A 21,952-nucleotide genomic window follows, 5' to 3' on the forward strand; every position below is an offset into this window, starting at 1 on the left:
CTGACCTATATACCTACATAAGAGCTATGCAGGTTAGTTGGACGTAATGTCAAACACTCCCTCTGCACCAGTTCAACAGTAAGTTAACCTAGTTGTCAGGTGTCAGAACAGGTGAGGGGGTTGAGGGTTCTGCATACGGATCCACAGATACCCGACAGAACGTTTGAACTTTTTTAAAATAATGACAACATACTTTTGTAGAGTGGGTCCTTGGTTTAAACGTGTCCCTCTAACAAACAGCTCCATGTGTTCGTGATCAGCCCAACTTCCATCCAGCTGTGGTTGACGGGCTCCACTGTAATAAGACCCCACCACTCAGCACAAGGAGCGATGGGTCCTGCAGTCCACACACAGATGGTCAGAAAAGAGTGATCTGTAAAAACACACAGAAATGTCTTTGTTTTCTTTGCAGCTTTTGTTGTTTCTGCTGATAAGAAACAGGTTTTGTTCTGTGTCACATAATGATCTTGAAAGCAGCAACAGTTAAGATATTTTCTCTAAAAAACATTGACTCCATTTATTACAAACACAAAAAGTCAGAGGCTTTAACCATAAAATGGTTCTTTTTTGCATTAAAATCATAAAAATGTTCCTTAAATGTTTGGTGTGGTTTAGTATTTAGGCTACTTTAATGTTTTCTCCTGTGCTCTCTTCATACTTACACTTTCATTGGCATCACATGCCCTGTTACTGGCTCTTCCGGTTTACTGCAAACCACAACACTGAAGCATTAAGTGGCAGAATTTCCCACTTGTTCTCTCAAGTCTTCACAACACGTTGCTCTGGTTTAACTCAGCGCCTTTAACTCAGACAGAACAGCGATGGCAGGTAAGTGGTGAACCTCCTTTAACGCGTGTGAAGGTCACATAGTCAAGGATGACTGAATGTTTTGCAGTATATTCAATGTTTTCAAATGCTCTGATATTCAGGTAATTTCTATATGACTCTGAAACAGCTGTGTCCTCTGACCTTTTATCCCAAACTCACCTCTGGCTTTGTGCTTTATCATCCGTCGTTACACAAACATTAAACCTATCTGTTGGTTTTTCTTTTAAATACATTTGTGAGCATTTCTGCCTCAGAGTCAGATTTAGAATGACATGCATTGATTGTCCAGGGGCATAAAGACACTGTAGCTGCTCATACATTAATATAAAGTCATTAGAACAAATATCTGGTACTAAATGCAAATACTCAACAGAATATAGTGAAAGTAAAGTGGCCAACGTTTATTTGTGAGGTGAACTGTTTTTTGTTTCTGTTTCTGTATTCGCTGTAGCCTTTCACACACACCGTCCCGTGACAGTGACTGTTGGTGCTGCCTGGACCTTTTACCTGGACCCTCGGCCACATCCACGCAAGACTTCATCAGGTGGTTACGTGACTCTTCACTTATAGTCGCTTTATTATTTAAATGTGTCAGATTTAAAGTAGATCTCACATCATTTCATATAATGTGTAAATCCTCAGCTCTGGATTGTGTGATAGAGAACGTCATACATCATCTAAGTTCAGTGCTCTTGTTTGTCTCTGTTTAGTAACTGGCATCGTCTGTTTGGTCGCCTTTGTGACGCGACTCGTCTTCGGTAAGTGTTCATCACGCACACTCTCTCCTCTTCACCACCATCCGCAGCCTTTTTGTCAACTGAGCGCTGCTGCTGCTGCTGCAGGCGTTGTGTTTTACAGGGACTGTCCTCAGGAGCCAAACATCCCCGTCTACCTGATCGGGATGTCCGTGCTGACCCTCATAAGCGTCTTCATCATGATGTGTCCGAGCAAAGCAACGCCGGCCAGCGGTTTCCTGGCCGGTCTGGTCTGTGTGATGGGCCTGGGAGCCTGTATATGGATCATGGCTGGTACATGACAACAAATGAAGCTTCAATGCTTTCTCATGAAAATCTTTTTTAAATCTCAGACTGTGAGCACACGTGCTTTTGTCTCTTTCTCAGGTAATGTGAGGATCTTCTTGGCTTATCAGCCCAACTATGCGCCCACAGCTGCAGACGGCCTCTACTGTAATAAGACCCTCTACACATTCGCCTTCTGGAACGCAGTGTGGGAGACGTTCTCTCTCGTGGTGATCGTGGCCAGAATGTGCGGAGGCCTGCTGCTGGCAGTGACTGTGAGGCCCGTGCCCACAGACAGAGACTTTTATGGGAATGTCTGAGGCACGGACGCCGAATGAGGCCTGGCACAGAGCAATGTAAATACTGTAGTAGATGATGTAGATGTGTTCCCAGCACAGTTCTTCTGGTTTGAGAGGACCAGGTTCCTTTTATAGCACGCCAGGTTCCACCTTGGTCTCATGACAAGCTTGGAAAGCTGAAAGAAACATTTTGAGATAAAAACACAAACACTTGACAAATGAAGACATTAATTATGCCATAAAAAACAAGAAAATGAATTAGTAGCTCTCTAATGTTTTGTTAGAGTCTGCTTCCATAGTTTAGCAAACAAGAACAAATTATTTGATGAATACAAATGTGGTTTGCTTGTGGGACCAACGCACTAAAATGACTCGTCCATGTTCATCCTAATAAACAAACAAACTGTTTAGTGCTATAAATAGATTTGGACAAAGACTGAGCTGAAAGAAATAAGACATGTTGAGCCTGTTAATGAGCCTGGTGCTCGTTAGTGGATTTATGGACTCAGAAGAATTGTTCACAATAATAAAAAGTATCACCAACCTAATATTTTAATACCATTTTCAATGTTTTATTAATATACTGTTTTGGCCACATTATGTGTATTTTGGTAGTACTTTGTATATATTTATGTTTTTTTGTTTAATCTGACTGAAAACTTGCTTTATTTTAAATAAAGATATATCTTAAACTCTAAGCGTCTCTATTTAGTTTTCCATTGTTATTTAAACTACCATACAGCATTTATAAGGCTAAGTCATGCTTTTAAAATTAACTAGTCCCATTGTATCGCGAGAAGCATCAAGCTCCATCTGACGAACCCAAGAATGATCGATCCCTGCTTAAAACATTAACCGAGCGCTCAGCGGTCGTTACACACGAGCAGCTGTCACGGTTCCGCAGCAGAACATCCATCGAACCGACGACCGGGCTTCATCAGCTATGACAGGCAAGTGAGCGGCCGGAGGGAACGCTGCTGCAGCTCGGTATAAATTACGGGACCTGTTTGACCCAATGCTGCCGATCCGTGTTGCAGACCAGATCCAGGAGCTCGTCTCTGCGTGCCTGCGGGCCCGGGACATGGCTCACTGCCCCTACAGCCGCTTCCCGGTCGGTGCCGCCGTGCTGACGGCAGGGGGCGCTGTGGTCACAGGTACTGGGTTCGAGTTCTGGAGTGCGGTGATCAAGTGCCATTTTAAATGTGTGCATGATACGCCAGTACTTTTATTATCTCAGTGAAAAACCGTGCTTTTAGGCTGCAACGTGGAGAACGCCTCCTACGGCCTGACGGTGTGCGCCGAGCGGGCGGCCGTCCAGAGGGCCGTGGTGCAGGGACACCGGCGGTTCAAGGCGATCGCTGTGACATGGTGAGGCTCCCTGTAAATCCATGACACAGACAGATCCCGATAAACGGCGCCGTTATCGTCCGCTCATCTCCTCCTGTGTCTGCAGTGACATCAAAGACAGTTTCGTCGGGCCGTGTGGGGCGTGTCGCCAGGTTCTCATGGAGGTGAGACAAGTCCAGCGCGAGCAGTACGAGCAATAAACGTCCAGCACATGAAACAAAGCGTGTCACATGTATCTGATAATGATTGGAGACGTACAGAAACACTGCGACAAAGTTGTTACTGATACAAAGGTGGATCACTGAAAATCATTTCTTTTCAGTCTATGTCAACCAAGAACTATGATCCTCCCTGTTTTATTACGTTACCGCAGGTGACAGTTGTGGGCATTTTATACTTGGTATCATTAACCAAGCACAATAAAATGACTGAACTTCCTTAGTGCTGCTTTAATTTCTCAGATTTACCCGAGATAAGGGTTTGAGGACTTTCTGGGAAAACTCTACCCGTCTGTGTCTTGATTGTGCGTCTGTCTGTCTCTCACCAGTTTGGATCAGAGTGGACTGTGTATTTGGTCAAGCCTGATGGATCTCACAAGGAAACCAGCCTCGGGGAACTGCTGCCTCTGGCCTTTTCCCCCTCACACCTCAATGTGCTGACGAAGCCTCAACAGCCTTAGATGACATGTGCTTCACATGAACAAATAAAGAAAGAAATGCACCATTTACTACAACTCATGTCATCTTTGAATTATTTTACAGAAAATAATACCACCTCTCCATATCTACACAATAAAACACGCTTTGTTTACTGTGGTTTACTACATGTTGGCCTTATTTAACCAATTTTACTGCGAAGTGAGCAGATATTTACTTACGTCATCGGCGGTGGGCGGGGCCTGCGTGCGCTTCCGGAAACATGGAGGCTGTATTGAGTGATGTTGTAGCTCCTGAAGACCTTTTAGTAAGTATTTACTTTGTCAATCAATTGTCTTTTATTAAATACACAAGTCCATACTCGGGAGAGTCACACCAAAGTTCTTGTAGTCTCCGTTAGGTTGGCAAACGATTAGATTTAAAGGATTTGTCGAGGCGTAGTTTGTCACGTCACGTTACTAGCTAATGCTAATGCTAACTCCTACGACCGAAGACAAGTCACAATGTGACAGTAACATTTAAAAAGGGAAGTATGGGTCTCTAACGCCAATAGCAGTTTGACATATAGTACTGTGCGCTTCGTAGCAACAGCTGGAGAATGTGCTGCTTCACAAAAGCGCACATTACACAATCAATCAATGCGCGTTAGCTACGCACAGTGTTCAAAGTAGGTGATCTCTTCGTGTAACTTCGTGGATGTGTTGTCGTGACAGAAATTTGAGAAGAAATACAACAATGAGCTGATAAAGGGAGCTGTCTCCAAAGAAACAAAGTTTGAATACGCCTGGTGTCTGATCAGGAGCAAATACACGGATGACATTAAAAAGGGAATCGTACTGTTGGAGGGTAAGTCCGTGCTTTCACAATACTGTTCAATACGCGAGGGCCGAATGATCAAATCAAATTGTTATGTGTAATGATTAGTTTAAACAATGCTGTAATCTCTTTATAAATGGAAAATTGCAGGCGCCCCATTATCATTAATCATTAGTTCTGGGTTCCGGTGCTAACCGTTTATCAGGTTTCAAGGTTAATTGATCATCATGCAATTAGTCTTGTGCAACTGTGTTAGTGCAACTGAGTGACGTTGTGTTTTGTTGTAACGCATCAGCAAACGTTTACCGATAAGATGGACTTGACAAATTAAATATGACAAAATATAAGAAATGATATGATACAACTTCTCCTGTGATTGTTGTAGAGCCTATTTTGTCATTTTAACCTAAATTGTTTTAATTGTTTTAGAGCTTGTTCAAAAAGCTTCAAAGGACGACTCCCGGGACTTTTTGTTCTACCTTGCAGTGGCCAACTACAGACTCAAAGTGAGTTAATATATGACAGTAGTGAAAACTGTAGCATGCGTTATCATTGACAAATTGAGAATCTCACACACCGACATTAGAGATTAGTAGTATGTGTCATATTTTAATGCATTGGCTTCTCCTTGTTGCTTTTTCAAGGAATATGAAAAAGCGCTGAAGTACATCCGAACTCTTCTAAGGAATGAGCCGGGGAACAAGCAGGCTCTCGAGCTGGAGAAACTTATCGACAAGGCTTTAAAGAAAGGTAAAAGGGATCACATTTGACACATTTGATAATCAAATGAGCTTTTGCTGGCTGTACAAGTCCACAATGCTAACACTGACTTGTTGTCATTTAGACGGCCTGGTTGGCATGGCGATTGTTGGGGGAATCGGCCTTGGCGTGGCCGGTTTAGCTGGCCTTATCGGCCTGGCTGTGTCAAAGGGAGCTGCCAAATCCTAACCTGGAAACAAAACAGCGTGTCTTCATTGTGCTGAACTGACACACTGGCCCTTTTCTTCTGCATAACACAGTTTTTGTGCTGAGAAACTTTGAAGGATGTGCTTTAAAAATGAGTTTTGCTGCAGCAGATTACTGGTGAACAACCTGTTTTCATACTCCCCATACATGACTTACTTACCTTTGTATCACGCACTATAGCATGGCACTTTCTAATTCCTTTTGTAAAAAGAAAATAATAATCACATAATGTTATCTCAGTCTCAGCCTAAGCTCTCTATACTGACATGATTTTGTAAAAATACCTTTACAAAGTGGTGGTTATGTAATGGTTTTAATTATTTTGGAAGTTGCTAAAGAATGTGACAGTGCAGTAGATGGTAAAGCCAAATGTTTGTCGGTGAGGTTACAGTCACTCTTTTGTCCTGCTGTCAAGCAAAGTTAAGTGTTTGTTTCAACAGTTTGTGTTTAATTGTTAGACCATTGTACTTTTATGTTAAAGGAGGAAAAACATGTATGACTTTTCTTGTTAAATGTGTTTTCTAACATTCACCAGCCTCGAGGGTTGTTTGTTCCATCATGATTAAACAGTATTTTCAGCTGAAATAAGATCTGGGTTTGATGCAATCATTGTTAATCTGTTATATGACAACTGACTTATTGATTTATCCATAAAATTGATCAAATTACATCTTTTAATCTTATAAACTTTACACTTTGCGTTCTGCGGCCTTTATTTTTTTCAGTTATTTTTAAGTTACAACTTAAATTAATTAGAAATTACATAAACATCACAAGAATTTTGAATATGAAAAATTTATAGTTGATGATTTCTTTTGTCATTTTCATTTGAAAAATCTTTTATTGATGGACCAAAGTCCAGAATGCAATCAGTTTTTTATTACATACAATCGACTGCATTTCATGTAGAGGTTGGGGCGTCCTGTAATAATTAGGCAAATTACTGTAAGACCCTGAGCAGTATTACTGACAGGTTGTCGGTCCCTCTCACGTCTTGACCTCTGGGAAGATGTGTGTCAAACGTTTTTTTTTAACAACGGAACTGCTGATGGAGGCCATCAATTGTGTGCAGCAGCCTTGTGTGATGTTACTAATTAACCCACCTGACACGACCGAAACTCCACAGGACTGTATCAGCAATCGTTACGAGTGTGAAAGATGTGATCGAGTGGGTAAACACAGCAGCAGCCTTTAAAGAAGCGAATACAGGAACAAAATACAAACCTAATATCCGTCTACAGTGTGGTCTTTAAAGTCCAATACACGCTTCTAACATTAATGATTCATCTAAAGAGTTAAATTCAGACACGCTTCAGTGGGTTTGTGTTCCGAGGGCCACAGTCTCCTCCTGCTGCTGGTTTTAACTCGTGGCTGAATGATATTAATATGTAATCTGCATGAAAGAAGGGGAATGGCCTGTGAACGTGGTGAAGTTACACCCTGTACACATGTCATAACACAGTAATTCAAAGTTATTGTATAATCCAGTAAAACCCAGAGTTTATAGTCTGTCGTTATATGCAGGCTGTAACAGAGAGAGGCCGTAAATTTAGACTTCTGCACTAATCTTGCCTCCATTTTGTATAAAAACTAAAACCACCAAAGAAGCACACAAATCTATTTCAGACATTCTACTTGGTGCTTGTAATTTTTTACAGCTGCATAAAAAGCCCTGTAACAATTTCATGAAATCATCAGCATGCTAACATAAACGTCAACGCTGATGTGCTGATGTTTACAAAGTACAATTACAACTTTTAACAGTATAGTTCATGGTCAAGTTTTCTAATTTGCAACACAAAGTGTATTTAAGCTGATAAGAACACGTAGGATCAACATAGGGCCTGCAGTTTATCCTCTTGGGAACACGACTATGGAGAATTCCCGTTTCAGCATTTGCTTTATTTAAAAAAAACATTACTGTATATGAAAACACTTTTTCTGTTTTAAAATGAAAGTGTGTTTGTTTTTGCAGGTGAAATGACTGTGACATAAAATGTAAAATAAAACTCACCCATGTGAGCCTTGGCTTTTCCAAATAGTCTAGCCATAAAACTTACACTTTTATGACCAGGCATGATGTGTTCTCTGGCAGAGGTGCATCATGGTGGACTCAGCAGGTCAGTAAGCTTGACAGCTTATTCTGCCTCTTAGGGAGGTGGACCCTTAAACAGATGTTCTGTTGTTTGGATGTTCCCAAAGTTCACAACCTCACCAACATGAAGCATTGAACATTAACACCGAACAAAGCTGTGGCTGATGTCGCTGAACGTCACTAGTTTTACCTTTGAGGATCTGTGTCAGTTTTTGTCAGGGACAGCACTTCCTGACAGCTAATAAGTAAGTAAGCAGTGAGGATTTCTGCGTTTACAGCCTTGGTGGTTTATCCCTGTGTCCACGTTGTTGGTTTATTAAAGTAATATCAGTGTGATGAACCCTGTGCACCGGATGCGACAAGTATCAGTAGGATCATTAGTCACAGACACATAAACATGGACACAATGGGATCAACACACAATCACACCAGACGTGTGGGTGTCTTTCCACTTGTTGGGTGGGACGTTTAGTGAGTGTGGTCTCATTATTGAGGCTTTGAGATTTTCAAATCAAAACTACAGAACTAAGAAAGTACGTTCATCCTTTTCCAAAGAAAATGAAATGTTGAATCCTTTAAAGGTTCTCATGAACAACCAACATTATTTTGTTGTAATTCATACTAAATGTGACTAATGGTGCTAAACACGCGGGCTGTTGTGCAGCGTGATTAGGATCGACCATTGGACCCTTCAAGTGAGCCGATAAACACCTGCTCAGTTTCAGGGGTGTAAAATGAAAACAGGAAAAAAAAAAAAAAAAACGATGAAGGGGGAGGAGAGGAAGAGAGCAGGCCACACATATAAATCATTATCTATATCTGTTGAGCTGGACACATCCCACACATGAGATTCCACTGCAGCTCACCCACTTTCTACCAGAGCGAAATCAGATGCTCTGACATTTCGAACAAGCTTCACCACCTGGACGTTCACTTCTGGACTAAGGAGCGGTCATGGATCCAATAGTGGAAGTAGTGGCCTTGATTCTAGGCTTCACTGGGTGGGTGATGGTGGGGGTCGCCCTGCCCAACCGTTACTGGAGGACCTCCACCGTCGACGGGAACGTCATCACCACCTCCACCATATATGAAAACCTGTGGATGTCATGTGCAACCGACTCGACCGGCGTTCACAACTGCAGAGAGTTCCCCTCGCTGCTCGCCTTGAGTGGTACGTTGAGAGAACGAGTTATTATTATTTACCAAATGCATCATTTGTCTTTTCATAAATTAAAATAATGATAATGGACGCAAGTTAAAGGGTAATGTCTTCATCTGTCTCTATTAATGGGCCCCTCTTTAATTAGTGAGGTCCTAAACCTTTAACATTGTAAAAGGACTTGAATATTAAACTAATAATTATAAGAAGTGATGCGATGTGTCTCCACTTTGTCTCCAGGTTACATTCAGGCGTCCCGCGCCTTGATGATCACGTCGATCGTGTTGGGCACCTTGGGCCTGGTGGCTGCTCTGATAGGAATCCAGTGCTCGAAGGCTGGAGGGGACAACTACGTGCTCAAGGGCAGGATCGCCGGCACAGCAGGAGTCCTCTTCGTGCTCCAAGGTAGCTCAGCAGACAGTGTGTATTTAAGGAGGGGCTAAATCATTGAGCTTGAGTCCAAAGTCACAAATATTGATGATCCCTAATACATTAGCCTGCACGGGTTCAAGGGAAGTGATTGCTGATTAATAATGATCATGTTTTATTGCACATTAACTGTAAATCAGTTGTTGACGCCAACAGCCTCAGTCCTGTTTCTGTTGCCTCTCTATCTACAGGCTTGTGTACAATGATCGCGGTGTCCTGGTACGCCTTTAACATTACTCAGAACTTCTTTGACCCCTTGTTCATGGGGACAAGGTAAGAGGCCGCCGGTGGACGGAGCTACGCAGGCCGCTCACCTGGCGTTCGGCTCATGGGCTCTTTGCCGTCCGTGTGTGCAGGTACGAGATCGGGGAAGGCCTGTACATCGGCTGGTGCTCCGCCGTGCTCGCCATCGCTGGCGGCGCCTGCCTCATGTGCTCCTGCAAGTTCAACACTCAGGAAAAATAGTGAGTTCCGTCTCGTCACATATCGCACGTTTATTAGGAGTCTGTTTTACACAATATGGATATTGTGTAGGTGTAGCCTGCACAACAACAGCTCTGGTAAGATGACATTAAAATTTTTGAGTCCTATCAATTGTTATAGCCAGACAGTAAAAGATAAGATAATTCCCTATCTCGGGTCATGTGACCTGTTTGATAAGGTTTTCTCTTTTCATGAATAGAAATCAAGTACATTTACTAAAGTAAGTAAGTAAACTTATTTGTATTTCAGCATTTCTTTGACTTACTCATAAAATTACAAAGTAAAAGGCATAGAAAGTGTTAGAATATTGAATCAATACATGTCTGTAGACTGTATGTGTAGGGTTTTAGATGAATGTGGCGCCCTCTAGCGGCAGGATGAAGCAGAGACATCTCGTCTGCACCAGCTGTGACAGAAGGTCAACACAGACTTTAACTAAATTAGACTTAACGTAACCTCACGTTGTTTTACAGCCCGCTGCCTTATCAGACCAGAGGAACTGTACATTCTGGACCCGCACCCACCAGAAGCATGGCCGCTAGCACCTACAGTCGAAACGCCTACGTTTGAGCATCATTCGAAAACAGAACCTTGTCGATAATAGTGAAAACAAACTGATGTGATGCATAGAGTTGGGGGAACCTCTTTAAAACGAAAGATGTTGTAAAATGTCAGCATTAAAACTGTAAATGTTCAGTACAAGGCTAAAACCGATGTCCATGCAAATTGTTCCTTATTGATCTGAAAACAATTTGGGACATTTATTAGGAGAATGTCAACAGTGTCATAATCTGTATATTCCAAATATTTGTGTGTATTGCTTTGTACAGTTTTGTAGATAATACCTGTGTTAGGTGGTGGAGAACACCTTGTCATTGTATGTATAGTTTTTTTACAATTGCACACAATAAAGTTTGTTATAATGAATTAATTAAAAAATTAATAAAATGTTTTACGTTACATGCATCTAAATTCGTATGAGATGAAATATGTCAGGTAGAGTAAAAATCTTTGAGAACACATTGAAAATAATACATATAGACTATTTTATAATTCAAAAAATGTAAATAGTAAGTATGTATTCTTCAATCTTATTTTCAAAAAAAAACTTAAACCACTAATGTGAAGATTTAAAAAAATTAAAAGTGTCTACAAGTGGCTACAAATTGTTGTTATAACATTTTTAAACTTTTTCTTATACATCCTGTAATGTGTAATATATAGAACCTGATTAGAATCATCCCCACACGCTTTTGATGCAATTCAATATGAAATGATGGTATCATTGTACAGGAATAACCCTGTGGGTCACTTTAACTGAACACTCCCTAATCAAACAATTCATTGTTTCCTTATACACTACTACATAGATATAGACATATTTATATATTTTATGCGCTCTGTTGTTAGTATATATTGCAGTTTCCTCTGCAGAGTAATCAGGTGCGGCCTGTTGTACTTTATCTGGCCTTATTTACAGTAAACACCCTGTAATGTGTTGTCACTGTGAGTAATTGTGTGTCCTGAGGCGACGCTGAGCTACAGTAGACGTGCAGATATTATGGGAGTGCCATCACAGTTAAAATAGTCTCTCCAATGAGAGCAGCCCACGTTTTCAGCCCAACACGGATATGCGCGATGTGGACCAACCACGGAAATGTAGGCCAGAAAGGGAGGGGGCGACGAAACTAGAGGCAGAAAGAGTTCCTTTACAACGGGTGCAGCTTTTCAGATGCCCAGCATCGCCATTGCCATGTAATTAAACGCTGCTTCAGCTTTTATTCAAGCGATCGATCGATGCGCGGAATCGTTTATTTTTTAGGTGGAACCTTTCAGTGCCGACTTACATTTCCATACGGACGATTGTGACACCGGGACCGTAAATACACAGTCATAGCTGCTTCCTCTGTCTGTCACAGGGGGAAACGATGGGGATTTAATAAAGAGCATCACAGTTTCAATGAAACACTCCCGTCCTCTCGATCGCAGTGAACTCAGAGTCGTCGCGTTCGTGGGAGCCGGTGTCAGAGGGTGAAGAACGGCGCCAATGGAGTCGTGTCGGCGGACGGGACTGAACGGGCTCCTGTGCTCCCTGTCTCTGCTGTGTGTCATCCTGGACATCCAGCTGGACGGTAAGACACGGCTTCACCCGGAAAAGAGCTGCGAATGCTGACGCCAGCTCGTTCTCAGCAGTAGAGAAATGGCCCAAAGCAGCTCACGGTGCCGAGGCACCTGTTTCTGCCTATAAGTGTCTCCCGTGTGCGTCTGTTTATGCAATACAAGACTGAGAGGGGCTGTATTTGACTGAGATGGACGCAAAGCTGCACCTAATAAAGTGACCAGTCAGTTTATGGTAACTTTGTAGCTGGATATTGTGCACATTCTAGATACAGTACAGTAACTGTTCAGTATATGTGATTAGACTTTTAGAATTTAGAACGTATGTTTTAAGTGAAATCTCTGTTGAAAGGTTTAAACAGGCCGTGTAGGTCTGCTCTCGTAGTTGAACAGTGACGTGTTTCCAGCCAGGCTCAAGCCCAGTTTTATGTTACAGGTGTCTTAGGGGCAACTCATGTCGAGATCGAGCACCACTTGGAGATGGGCCGCAAACTTCTGGCGGCTGGTCAGCTGGCCGAAGCCCTGTCGCACTACCACTCTGCTGTGGGTAAGGTTACACACACACGCACACACACACACACACGCACACACACGCACACACACACACACGCACACACACTGGCAGACATGTTTGGTCCGCTTTCTCCAGCTGCTCTTTGTGCAAATTCTCACTGGTTCTATGTTTTGACTGATTAGAAGTGTTGTGTTTTATGTCTTCCAGAGGGAGATTCTAAGAACTACCTGACGTACTACAAGCGGGCTGCGGTCTTCCTCGCTATGGGAAAGTCCAAATCGGCTCTGCCAGATCTGACCAGAGCGATCCAGCTCAAGCCTGACTTCCTTGCTGTAGGTTCACCGTACCCGATTGACTGATCACCACAAAATTGTCTGCCTCCATATAAATTGTTTAACATTCCATATTTTGTCGTCCTTCCTCTCTTCCTGTATTAATCCTAATTTCTCTGCTTTTTCAGGCACGGTTGCAGAGAGGGAATATTCTTTTGAAGCAGGGCAAAACTCAGGAGGCAAGGGAGGACTTTGAAGCAGTGGTAGGTTTTATAATTTACTTCACTGATTCCATCCTTTAGTGTCAAACACTAAACGAGTTGCCTATCTGTCTTGTAGCTGCAGCGCTCTCCGGACCATGAAGAAGCCAGCAACCAGCTCACGAAAGCAAACGAGCTGGAGGAGCTGCAGGAGGAGGCCCAAGCTTCCTACCACCAAGGGGACTACAGCACTACCATCAATGTGCTGGAGCGAGTTATAGAGGTGCGAGTCTGCTACTGGAGCACAGCAGGATCACAATCACAATCAACAAGTGTGTCATTGTCTGGTATGTGTAAACGCCATGCAGATCTCTCCGTGGGATCCCGAGTCGCGGGAGCTTCGTGCGGAATGCTACATCCGAATGGGAGATCCGCAGAAAGCCATCCAGGATCTGACACCTGCCACGAGGCTGCGCAACGACAACCGCGCCACCTTCCTGAAGCTCAGCACGCTGCACTACAGCCTGGGAGAACACCACGAGTCGCTCAAGTGAGCTCCTCCACTCAGAAAGCCAAACGCTAGACACGCCGCAGATGTTGATTTTTATATTTCAACTCACCCATGTGTTTCTGTGCAGTCACATTAGGGAGTGTCTCAAGCTCGACCAGGATGACAAGGAGTGTTTCAGCCACTACAAGCAGGTGAAAAAGCTCAGCAAGCAGCTGGACTCTGCAGAGGAACTCATTCAGTCAGAGAGGTCAGTATTTCTGCAAGAATGGGACTGATTCAGTCTGTGTGTGTTATCCACGGGTTGAATCTGTGCTACTTGTGTAGCTTCATTAAAAAGCTCTGGTGGTTTTAATACAGCTACTTGTCCCACATTTAAATCTTATTCATGACCTACTGTTGTCTCTGAGCCTTGTTCTTTGAATAACTTCTCAGCACTAATAAAAGAGAAGTATGAAAAACAGAAGCTAACATTCACTATTACCACTGCTCCATATGTTTAGGTATCAGGAAGCAATTGAAAAGTATGAATCAGTAATGAAGACTGAGCCGAATGTCCTGTTCTACACAAACCTGGCCAAAGAGAGGATCTGTTTCTGCCTCGTCAAGGTGAGAAATTTGAAGTTCTTGACATTAAATAGTCAGAGCTACTTTTTTTTTTCAAATGTACTTCAAAGGAAAAAAGGAAAAACTAACTTTAAAGGTAGATTTAGATCTTTGCCTGTTTGTGTACTTAAAGCATCTTGTGCTTGTTGCCATTTTTAGGTAAGGTCTGCTCAGGAGGCGATAGACGTGTGCTCAGAGGCTCATCAGAGAGACCCTCGAAACGCCAACATCCTCCGAGACCGAGCGGAGGCGCACATCCTCAACCAGGACTATGAGAAAGGTAGGAGGAGTCTGTGTTGTCTGTTATAACACACTGCAGCAAACCAAAGATAGAAAGGCTTCAACAATAACCATAATGATAATAATAATAATAATAATAATAATAATAATAAATGATGAAAAAAATGAGGAAAAATAATAAATGAAAATAAAATCGAAACAAGTGTAACAGCACAAACAAAAAAGTCATTGATAGCAGGTGCTTGGCCATTTAAGTTGACAACAATACTTTTTGCAAAGCAATTAAAGGGATCCTTCATTCATGATACCGCTCTCTTTTCAGCTGTGGCAGACTACCAGGAAGCGAGAGAGTTCGATGGCGACAGCCACGACATCAGAGAAGGACTGGAACGGGCCCAGAAGCTGCTGAAAATCTCTCGTAAGAGGGATTATTATAAGATCCTGGGCGTCAGCAGGTAACGAGTTCAGACCGTTTCATTACAGGGTGAGCTGTAAATCTCTCCGCTGTAGATCACGGCATCTGATCTAAAAGATCTGTTTATCTCAGGAGTGCCAACAAGCAGGAGATCATCAAGGCGTACAGGAAGCTGGCACAGCAGTGGCATCCCGACAACTTCCAGTCCGAGGCGGAGAAGAAAGAAGCGGAAAAGAAGTTTATAGATATCGCGTCGGCTAAAGAGGTCCTGACCGACCCAGGTGAGCGGCTGACGTGGAAGCTTTATAGAGCCACTACTGTACATTTCAGTTCGGTTATTTTAGATCTACTTGTTTGGCCTATGGAGGTATGTGCGTGCCGTCAAGCAGCGATCTTACAGTATTATATGTTTCCCTCCAGGCGTGTCCTTGAGTAAGACACTTCTCACTAGCTTCCCGGGCGCCTTGCATGGCAGCCCACTGCTCCTCCAGTGGATGGGTTAATGCAGAAGACCAATTTAGTGGTTGCATTGAAATAAGATGTGATGATGACCAATAAAGGCTTTCTTTCTACATGCTTTTTATTGTCTTGCCAGAAATGAGGCAGAAGTTCGACGCAGGCGAGGATCCCCTGGACCCAGAGAACCAGCAGGGCGGGGGTGGGGGGCAGCAGGGCTGGCCTTTCCACTTCAACCCCTTCGATTCTGGCGGCAGCTTCCACTTCAAGTTCCAGTACAACTAGAGGGCGACTCTGACAAACACGGAGGGAGACACGGACGTTTTCGCATGGATTGATGGAAGAGTCTTGTTCGGATCTTGTGTCAGCCTGGACACAGTTCTGTGGGTTACTTGATCTTTACATTTTTAATACTTTGCCTGGACAGCGGCGTAGAGTGAGAACAATCTGGACTTACCTGGACCTGGCAGCAGCCAATACTGCACTGACTTTGGCTGGAGGACGTGAAGCCTCTATATTCCAGCTCTTAAGAGTAGAGGGTTTATGGTTGAAATCAGTCGTTACGGGACTTTGACTTTTCTGGGATCTGTTCTTAGTACTCATCTTTTTGTGCCATGCGTTTTTCTTTAACTCTGTACAGAGGGACTCCATTTTCTACATGCAGTAGCTCCTGCTCAGACATTACACAGAAAGACTGTCAGTCTGTTAGTTTTGCGCTCAAAGTGTTCTTTACAGGAATGACACCTCACTGAGCCCACTCTAAATGTATGGCCCTGCCAAAGCATCTCTCCACCACAGACCCAAGACTTTTGTATTTAATAACGTAAACCATAGCTGACAGCTGATCAGGACCAGAAGTGTTTCTCCTTTCACTCCTTTTCAAAGCACGCGTTTGGAAACTTGCACTTTTACCCTCTGTTTGAAAAACCACTCCTGAAATGTTACTGCAGGCTTTTTAAAAAGTCTTCAATAACCATCTGAGAGCCTCATTCATAAGAGCTGCATGTGCTGAATGTTAGACTAAGTTGGAAAATATATAATTCATAAACTGTTCAATGAGTCACAAAGACAAATGCCAATTTAACCAATAGGTGACTCATAAGAGTCCAGTTTGTAAATGAGGCTCCACTATTATGACTTTAAACTAACATTTTTTTTAGTACAAATTTAAGTTATTTTCTCGATGGCGGCTTAAGGAAACAGTGGCGGTGTTTGCTTTCACTCCTGTCTAAGGCTCCACTGTGTGAACCAAATGTGACGGGTTCTTTATATTTAAGTTGAATGAGTCAGACCATTTGCTTTGTGGGTTTCTTTTCTGTTAGAGGCATATACTTTTGTGTTGCCAAACTGAAGCTGACATGCTCAAGTGTATTAAATATTTAAACAGTCCATTTTCTGCCTTTTTGTTCTATAAAGCACAATAACATAGCAGCAGGATAAAAACACACTACATCAAATAGTTTTTTTTTATTTTTACAACATATTAACTGTACACAGCACTGAAACATTATTTTTTCCACACGCATGCAGCTACACAAGCTGCCTGTTGGCCCAAGCTGTCCAACACATGCTGTATTATACAGCTGTCACTGCAGACACAAGCACAGTGGGAGGTCCAGGCGTTACTGATAAAGTCCTCCAGTCAACCTGTCTGATCATGTTCTTCTCTGGGTCCTGCTGCCTTTACAGCTGGCTGCATGAGAGCCAGTCATCATCATTGTGAGCCTTGGTCAAACAGGCAGAGCTCTGTCAGTGGTCTGCTCCGAACCCCTGTGCATCATCCAAACTGTCTGCCTCCACCTCAATAGAAACCACATGGTGGCCGGGGATCATGGCCAGGCCCAGAACTCTGGGTTCACCCTGGGAGAATGTGTCTGGAAAACAAAAAGAAGACCTAATCAAGCCAATATTCAGGACTAGTCTCTAACAGTTTGTGAGTTTTAAAATGTTATGAGATTTTATAAAACAAGACCAGATGACAGGGCAGTAACATGAGAGCAGTCCTCGAAATAGAACAGCTCTTGATGCTCTATGGGCGAGAGGCGGGGCACACCCTGGACAGGTCGCCAGTCCATCGCAGGGCAACACACACACACACAGACAACCATTCACGCACAAAGTCACACCTTCAGGCAATTTAGAGTGATCAATGAATCTAATGGACCAATGAACATTGAACGTGAACACGGGGAGAACATGCAAACTCCACACAGACCGGGTGCCACACAGAAAGGCACCCGGTCCGCCCCGGGAATCGAACCCACGCTCTAAGCAATAACCTGTTATTTCTCTGCTCAGAAATGTCACTGCATAAACATTTGTTACAATGGGTTTGTATATTAAACTAATCCATTATGCTCGATCATGAACACCAAAGGTCTCCTTCTAGGAAAGAGGATGGAGGAGGTAAGAAAAGCGGCTGAGGAATGTCAATGTAAACAAAGAGACAGCAGCTGAGGTGATACTATACATTGTTGTGTTTCCTATAATTTGAATCTTGGATCATAAATCGAGATCAATATATTCAGTTGTTACATGTTTAGGTTTTACAGTGACAAATGAATTTAGAATTGTCACTTGAGCCTGTAAAACGCATATTATTACCCAGTCATGTTTACTCCTACCTGTGGATTTAAGGAACTCCTGAGCTGAGCCGAGGATGACGTTGCAGTCCCTGTCTGTGCAGAGGAAGAGCCCCACCAGCGTCCGGCCGTCTGTCATGCGGATCCTCATGTTCTTGTTCAGCAGCCCCTCTAGTTTCTGCCTGGCCTGGGACGATGACGACACATCGGGCTGCTCCTGCGTGTGCACACAGACGAAGCCATGACAGACTAAAGCAGGTAGCTGATGAGCTGATCAACACATTTCCTTTTTTCTAGTTATCCTTCAGAAATGAACTGATCAATACACACTACTTTAGGTATTTATTTCTATAGGCAGCTTTAACCACGAGTGCCTATCCTCTCATGTATTGGGTTGGACACAGGTCCATATTGTAGCTAGTTCTGAAATACATTGTCCTACAAATTCGCTGTATATAGTTCCACACGCGCTAGTTATGGTTTCAAATCACATTTACTGTAGGTCTGGGGCTTTGCATTCACCCATTACAAATATTTAACCTATAAACTCGTTCGTTACAATGTTTACTGTTTATTAACCAATCTACGCTGAATTTATGTGTGAAAACAGGCAAATATGAGTCAACATTACATTTTACGTAGTGTTACAGACGACAGCTAGCTTAATGAATTAGCCACGGGCTAACGCTCAGCTGATGATGGAATATGTAAACACGTATACAGTGTGATCAGGTATGATATGGCAAAGCGCGTCTACGGATCTGTAAAATACTGATACGTTTAATAGCATTACTTACATGAGTCGATGGGCCATTTTCCTCAATCATTGTTGCCATACCGACTGGGTGTTCTTCCCCGGCGTTTGCCCACGGAAGGATTTATCTGACGGACCAACCAAACCGGAAACTCACAAGCGAGAGAACGACAATGTGTAGAAAATGAAAATGAGGTGAACTGTTATCTTTGTAGCGTCTTACTTTTATAAGAATATACGCCAAAGAGCAGGAATGAATAAGAGTTTATTACCAAAGTCATTATTATCATTATGTTTCAGCAAAGTGTCTCTTAAAACGCATTAGTCTCATTCCCGTAAGCAAAACCTTTTAAGCTAGTGTTAACCGATATTATTAATAGATTTCACAGGTTTTGCAAAACTGTAACGTTTGCTGAACAGCGACGACAAGTGGCTTTTACCACGAGTCACTCTGTCCCGCTTTAACCATTACCAGGCTTCTAATAGTTAAAGGTTTCACGTTAATGCTAAAACATAACATTGAAATGTTTACCAGTGTTTGCCACATAGGCCTCAATGGCTCCTGCATGTCAGCAGAACTCGGTTCATATTATCTTAGTTCATATAGTTGACACAGTCATTCTGAAGGCTGAGATTTTACCTAATGATGCAGTGAAAAGGTTCTGGATGTGATGTACTTGTTTGCTGGTTTTCATAACTGTCCCAACTGTGATATATTACTAATGTATCACAACAAGCTAGGTGATAGAATTGTAAATTAAATATAAACAAACAGATTTGGTTTTTTACTGTTATTTTCATCCAGAAACCTCCCTTTTCAGGCAATAGGTGATACTTACCTAAACAGCAGTTATGGAGCAAAACTCTTTAAAACAGGTTAAAATAAATGTACAGAAAACGTATGATTTTATAATGAAGGCAACGTTCAACTGTTAAAATCACTTTCACTGATTTGTCTTTATCTAGATGAAGTAGATTAGATTTATCCCATTTATAGGAAGGGATTCCGGACTAAACTAAAGGTTTTATGCAGATCTGTGGGACAAATGTCTGGAGGAGCAGAACCGATCATTAAAATCTATTACCTGAGTCATGCCAGACTGAGCGCATAAAGAGGAAGTTCCACTTTGCTGGGAGATGCAGCGCTAACTTGTCTCTCCACAGCTCTCGCTGCGTGACTGTTGCTTAGCGCCGTCAGCGCGCTGGGTCGCCTCGGTTCAGACAGCTCAGCTCTGACTGGAGCACGGGAGCCCGTGTCTTTCTCTGTGTGTGTCACGCTGCATAAAATGTGGGTTAGCTGGAGCGCAGCACCCAGGGGAGGTGACTTTTTTCTTCCTCTCATCCTCTGCATGTCTCTCTGCCAAAGGGACACAGTGGGTGTTGGAGGGGAAGGAGAGAGGGACTGTCATAGCACGGTAGTACAGTGTGTCAGGGCCCGCGGCGTACGAGTGCCCTGGCTAGTTTAGGAACATAGTGAGATAAGTGAACGTCTGCAAATAAGATGCTGGGGGTGAGGACGTGTATAATACACACCAGTCTGGCAGCAGAAGACGCCTCACTGTGCAGAGGCCTACACACACACACACACACACACACACACATACACCTCCTCCCCCTCGGTGTCTTGCATTGCACCGTCACGCTCTTGGCAGATGTGGCCATTGGATGAGCCACTAACAGATTCCTCTCCTCTCGTCTGTGGGCTCGGGGACGCCGCGCTGGAGCGGCTCAGACACCTGTTGCAGCCGACGAAAGAGAGAGAGAGAGAGAGCGCAGCAGATGAGGCGTAATGGAAATGTTTACATGACACCAGCTGATGGAGTCACATATTTTACACAGGTAGTGCAGGGAGGGCAAATAAAAAAACACACACACACAAGGCTTTACTACACAAAACTGGGGTGCTCGGGTGTTGGACGTGGGCTCAGGATACAACTCATTACTGACCTCATCAGTCCAGTCATTGGTAGTTATCATCCATGTCCACTGTGCCATTGAAAGTTGAGATTTACACATGCACTGTTTTCATTTTGTAAGTAACACACTGTTATGAGCAAAACAATAGGCTCATCAGCGTCTTTACCCCAACAATGGTTTGAGTTTGACACATAGCAATGTATCAGCAATGTCATGTGAATAAATTATTTATATCGTTCAATGAAAAATGTGTGTGTGTGTTGACCCCTGAGTGTCATCAGTAAATCCTTTTATTTAGGGCTCTAAACTATTATCCCAACTGAGATCTTTTAACTCTTTATCGTCCAACTGTGTTAAAAGTGAATATTTACAGTTTGTTGTCACCTCTGACCAAAACAAGTTGAATATAATGAATATATCTTATATATGTATTAACATAATATATATTATATGGATTTTATAAATCAGCCAAATGCTATAAAACTAACGCCACATACAAATAAGATAAAAGCCACATATTTAATCATAAATCTTTATTTCATTATAAATCCCATTAACTCATGAGGTCACGGATGTTTCAACACGCATCTGTTCATTTCTTTTCCTACACGCTGCGTTTCTCACTTTCTCCCGTCTGACCCCCAATTCCTCGGCAGGTTTGAATGTGAACGGCGAATCAAAATTCCCTTTGTGAGAACCGAGGTGCCCTGAGCAGCCACCGAGGGGCTGGCGGGGGTCTAGGGACTCCCATGGCCTTACTGCCATCCCGTTGACACAGCCCGTCGCCTCGGCGGCTGCCGGTGCAGCACGAGCTCACGAAGCGCCCGTGTTTGTCTCAAACCTCCGTGTCGGAGTCGCGCTGAGCGCAATCGGCTCTTCGATGAGGCGTTTTCAGAAGGGGGGAGCGCAGTTTGCAGGTTGTGAATTGTTTCCATCCCCACCACAAGTAGTTAATTTTTAAGCAATACAATCTGATGTAAGTCTGGGCATGGCTGCGGCAGATTTTCCCAACCCCCCTCTCCCAATCCCTCCCCAGCACTCACACTTACGCGCGCACACGTGCACACGCGCACACGCGCACAGCCCTGCTGCTGCTCCAAAATAATTTTTATACGGCGGTGGGGGCTCCGCGGAATATAAGGTGGCCATGTTTGATAGATCTGTGTCGGGCTCTGCAGTGCAGAAAGCGAGAGTTGTTGCGTGTGATCTTTCAAGTGACAGTGACACCAGGCAAGTCGGTCGGATTCGTGACTGATCCGGACTTGGAGGGGGA

General features: G+C 43.2%; 5 protein-coding genes across 7 annotated transcripts; 4 read left to right on the top strand and 1 right to left on the bottom strand.

Annotated features, from left to right (window-relative positions):
* The first annotated feature begins 2,939 nt into the window (after nucleotides 1–2,939).
* zgc:103586 lies at nucleotides 2,940–4,220 on the top strand. Its single transcript, XM_029142318.3, has 5 exons — nucleotides 2,940–3,096; nucleotides 3,184–3,300; nucleotides 3,403–3,514; nucleotides 3,600–3,657; nucleotides 4,041–4,220. The coding sequence occupies exons 1-5, from the start codon at nucleotides 3,090–3,092 to the stop codon at nucleotides 4,170–4,172; spliced, it is 426 nt and encodes a 141-aa protein (XP_028998151.1). The 5' UTR covers nucleotides 2,940–3,089; the 3' UTR covers nucleotides 4,173–4,220.
* Nucleotides 4,221–4,337: 117 nt separating this feature from the next.
* Nucleotides 4,338–6,521, top strand: fis1 (fission, mitochondrial 1). Its single transcript, XM_029142317.3, has 5 exons — nucleotides 4,338–4,456; nucleotides 4,863–4,995; nucleotides 5,395–5,471; nucleotides 5,610–5,715; nucleotides 5,810–6,521. Exons 1-5 carry the CDS (start codon nucleotides 4,412–4,414, stop codon nucleotides 5,911–5,913), a joined length of 465 nt encoding a protein of 154 aa, XP_028998150.1. The 5' UTR covers nucleotides 4,338–4,411; the 3' UTR covers nucleotides 5,914–6,521.
* Nucleotides 6,522–8,798: 2,277 nt separating this feature from the next.
* cldn15a (claudin 15a) lies at nucleotides 8,799–11,103 on the top strand. The gene is made up of 5 exons (XM_029142313.2): nucleotides 8,799–9,197; nucleotides 9,426–9,590; nucleotides 9,806–9,887; nucleotides 9,971–10,078; nucleotides 10,571–11,103. The coding sequence occupies exons 1-5, from the start codon at nucleotides 8,981–8,983 to the stop codon at nucleotides 10,665–10,667; spliced, it is 669 nt and encodes a 222-aa protein (XP_028998146.1). The 5' UTR covers nucleotides 8,799–8,980; the 3' UTR covers nucleotides 10,668–11,103.
* A 615-nt stretch (nucleotides 11,104–11,718) lies between these two features.
* dnajc3b (DnaJ (Hsp40) homolog, subfamily C, member 3b) lies at nucleotides 11,719–16,815 on the top strand. 3 transcript variants are annotated; one of them, XM_029142108.3, is made up of 13 exons: nucleotides 11,719–11,852; nucleotides 12,087–12,229; nucleotides 12,652–12,762; nucleotides 12,937–13,061; nucleotides 13,190–13,264; nucleotides 13,341–13,484; nucleotides 13,570–13,751; nucleotides 13,840–13,959; nucleotides 14,213–14,318; nucleotides 14,475–14,595; nucleotides 14,878–15,010; nucleotides 15,103–15,251; nucleotides 15,566–16,815. In XM_029142108.3, exons 2-13 carry the CDS (start codon nucleotides 12,145–12,147, stop codon nucleotides 15,709–15,711), a joined length of 1,497 nt encoding a protein of 498 aa, XP_028997941.1. In that variant the 5' UTR covers nucleotides 11,719–11,852; nucleotides 12,087–12,144; the 3' UTR covers nucleotides 15,712–16,815. The 3 variants fall into 3 exon arrangements, with proteins under 3 accessions (XP_028997941.1, XP_028997934.1, XP_055370690.1); XM_055514715.1 differs by having other exon boundaries at nucleotides 11,770–11,852; nucleotides 12,017–12,229; XM_029142101.3 differs by having other exon boundaries at nucleotides 11,767–12,229.
* Nucleotides 16,816–16,878: 63 nt separating this feature from the next.
* Nucleotides 16,879–19,866, bottom strand: naa38 (N-alpha-acetyltransferase 38, NatC auxiliary subunit). Its single transcript, XM_029142119.3, has 4 exons — nucleotides 19,848–19,866; nucleotides 18,806–18,890; nucleotides 18,051–18,225; nucleotides 16,879–17,300 (listed from the first exon to the last, which is right to left on the bottom strand). The coding sequence occupies exons 2-4, from the start codon at nucleotides 18,842–18,844 to the stop codon at nucleotides 17,176–17,178; spliced, it is 339 nt and encodes a 112-aa protein (XP_028997952.1). The 5' UTR covers nucleotides 18,845–18,890; nucleotides 19,848–19,866; the 3' UTR covers nucleotides 16,879–17,175.
* Between the last annotated feature and the right edge of the window lie 2,086 nt (nucleotides 19,867–21,952).

Source organism: Betta splendens, chromosome 2 (assembly GCF_900634795.4).
Source record: "Betta splendens chromosome 2, fBetSpl5.4, whole genome shotgun sequence".
Lineage (NCBI taxonomy): Eukaryota > Metazoa > Chordata > Actinopteri > Anabantiformes > Osphronemidae > Betta > Betta splendens.

Excerpts from the sequence above, each read along its gene's own strand:
- zgc:103586 (XM_029142318.3), top strand. Across the intron at positions 3,515-3,599 it reads AAGGCGATCGCTGTGACATG|TGACATCAAAGACAGTTTCG; the intron begins GTGAGGCTCCCT and ends CTGTGTCTGCAG. Across the intron at positions 3,658-4,040 it reads GTCGCCAGGTTCTCATGGAG|TTTGGATCAGAGTGGACTGT; the intron begins GTGAGACAAGTC and ends GTCTCTCACCAG.
- fis1 (XM_029142317.3), top strand. The coding sequence starts at position 4,412 with ATGGAGGCTGTATTGAGTGATGTTGTAGCTCCTGAAGACCTTTTA. Across the intron at positions 5,472-5,609 it reads TGGCCAACTACAGACTCAAA|GAATATGAAAAAGCGCTGAA; the intron begins GTGAGTTAATAT and ends TGCTTTTTCAAG. Across the intron at positions 5,716-5,809 it reads CGACAAGGCTTTAAAGAAAG|ACGGCCTGGTTGGCATGGCG; the intron begins GTAAAAGGGATC and ends GTTGTCATTTAG.
- cldn15a (XM_029142313.2), top strand. The coding sequence starts at position 8,981 with ATGGATCCAATAGTGGAAGTAGTGGCCTTGATTCTAGGCTTCACTGGG. Across the intron at positions 9,198-9,425 it reads CTCGCTGCTCGCCTTGAGTG|GTTACATTCAGGCGTCCCGC; the intron begins GTACGTTGAGAG and ends CTTTGTCTCCAG. Across the intron at positions 9,591-9,805 it reads AGTCCTCTTCGTGCTCCAAG|GCTTGTGTACAATGATCGCG; the intron begins GTAGCTCAGCAG and ends CTCTATCTACAG.
- dnajc3b (XM_029142108.3), top strand. The coding sequence starts at position 12,145 with ATGGAGTCGTGTCGGCGGACGGGACTGAACGGGCTCCTGTGCTCCCTG. Across the intron at positions 13,752-13,839 it reads GAACACCACGAGTCGCTCAA|TCACATTAGGGAGTGTCTCA; the intron begins GTGAGCTCCTCC and ends GTTTCTGTGCAG. Across the intron at positions 14,319-14,474 it reads TCTGTTTCTGCCTCGTCAAG|GTAAGGTCTGCTCAGGAGGC; the intron begins GTGAGAAATTTG and ends TGCCATTTTTAG.
- naa38 (XM_029142119.3), bottom strand. The coding sequence starts at position 18,844 with ATGGCAACAATGATTGAGGAAAATGGCCCATCGACTCAT. Across the intron at positions 18,226-18,805 it reads AAAATGGCCCATCGACTCAT|GAGCAGCCCGATGTGTCGTC; the intron begins GTAAGTAATGCT and ends GTGCACACGCAG. Across the intron at positions 17,301-18,050 it reads GGAGTTCCTTAAATCCACAG|ACACATTCTCCCAGGGTGAA; the intron begins GTAGGAGTAAAC and ends TTTGTTTTCCAG.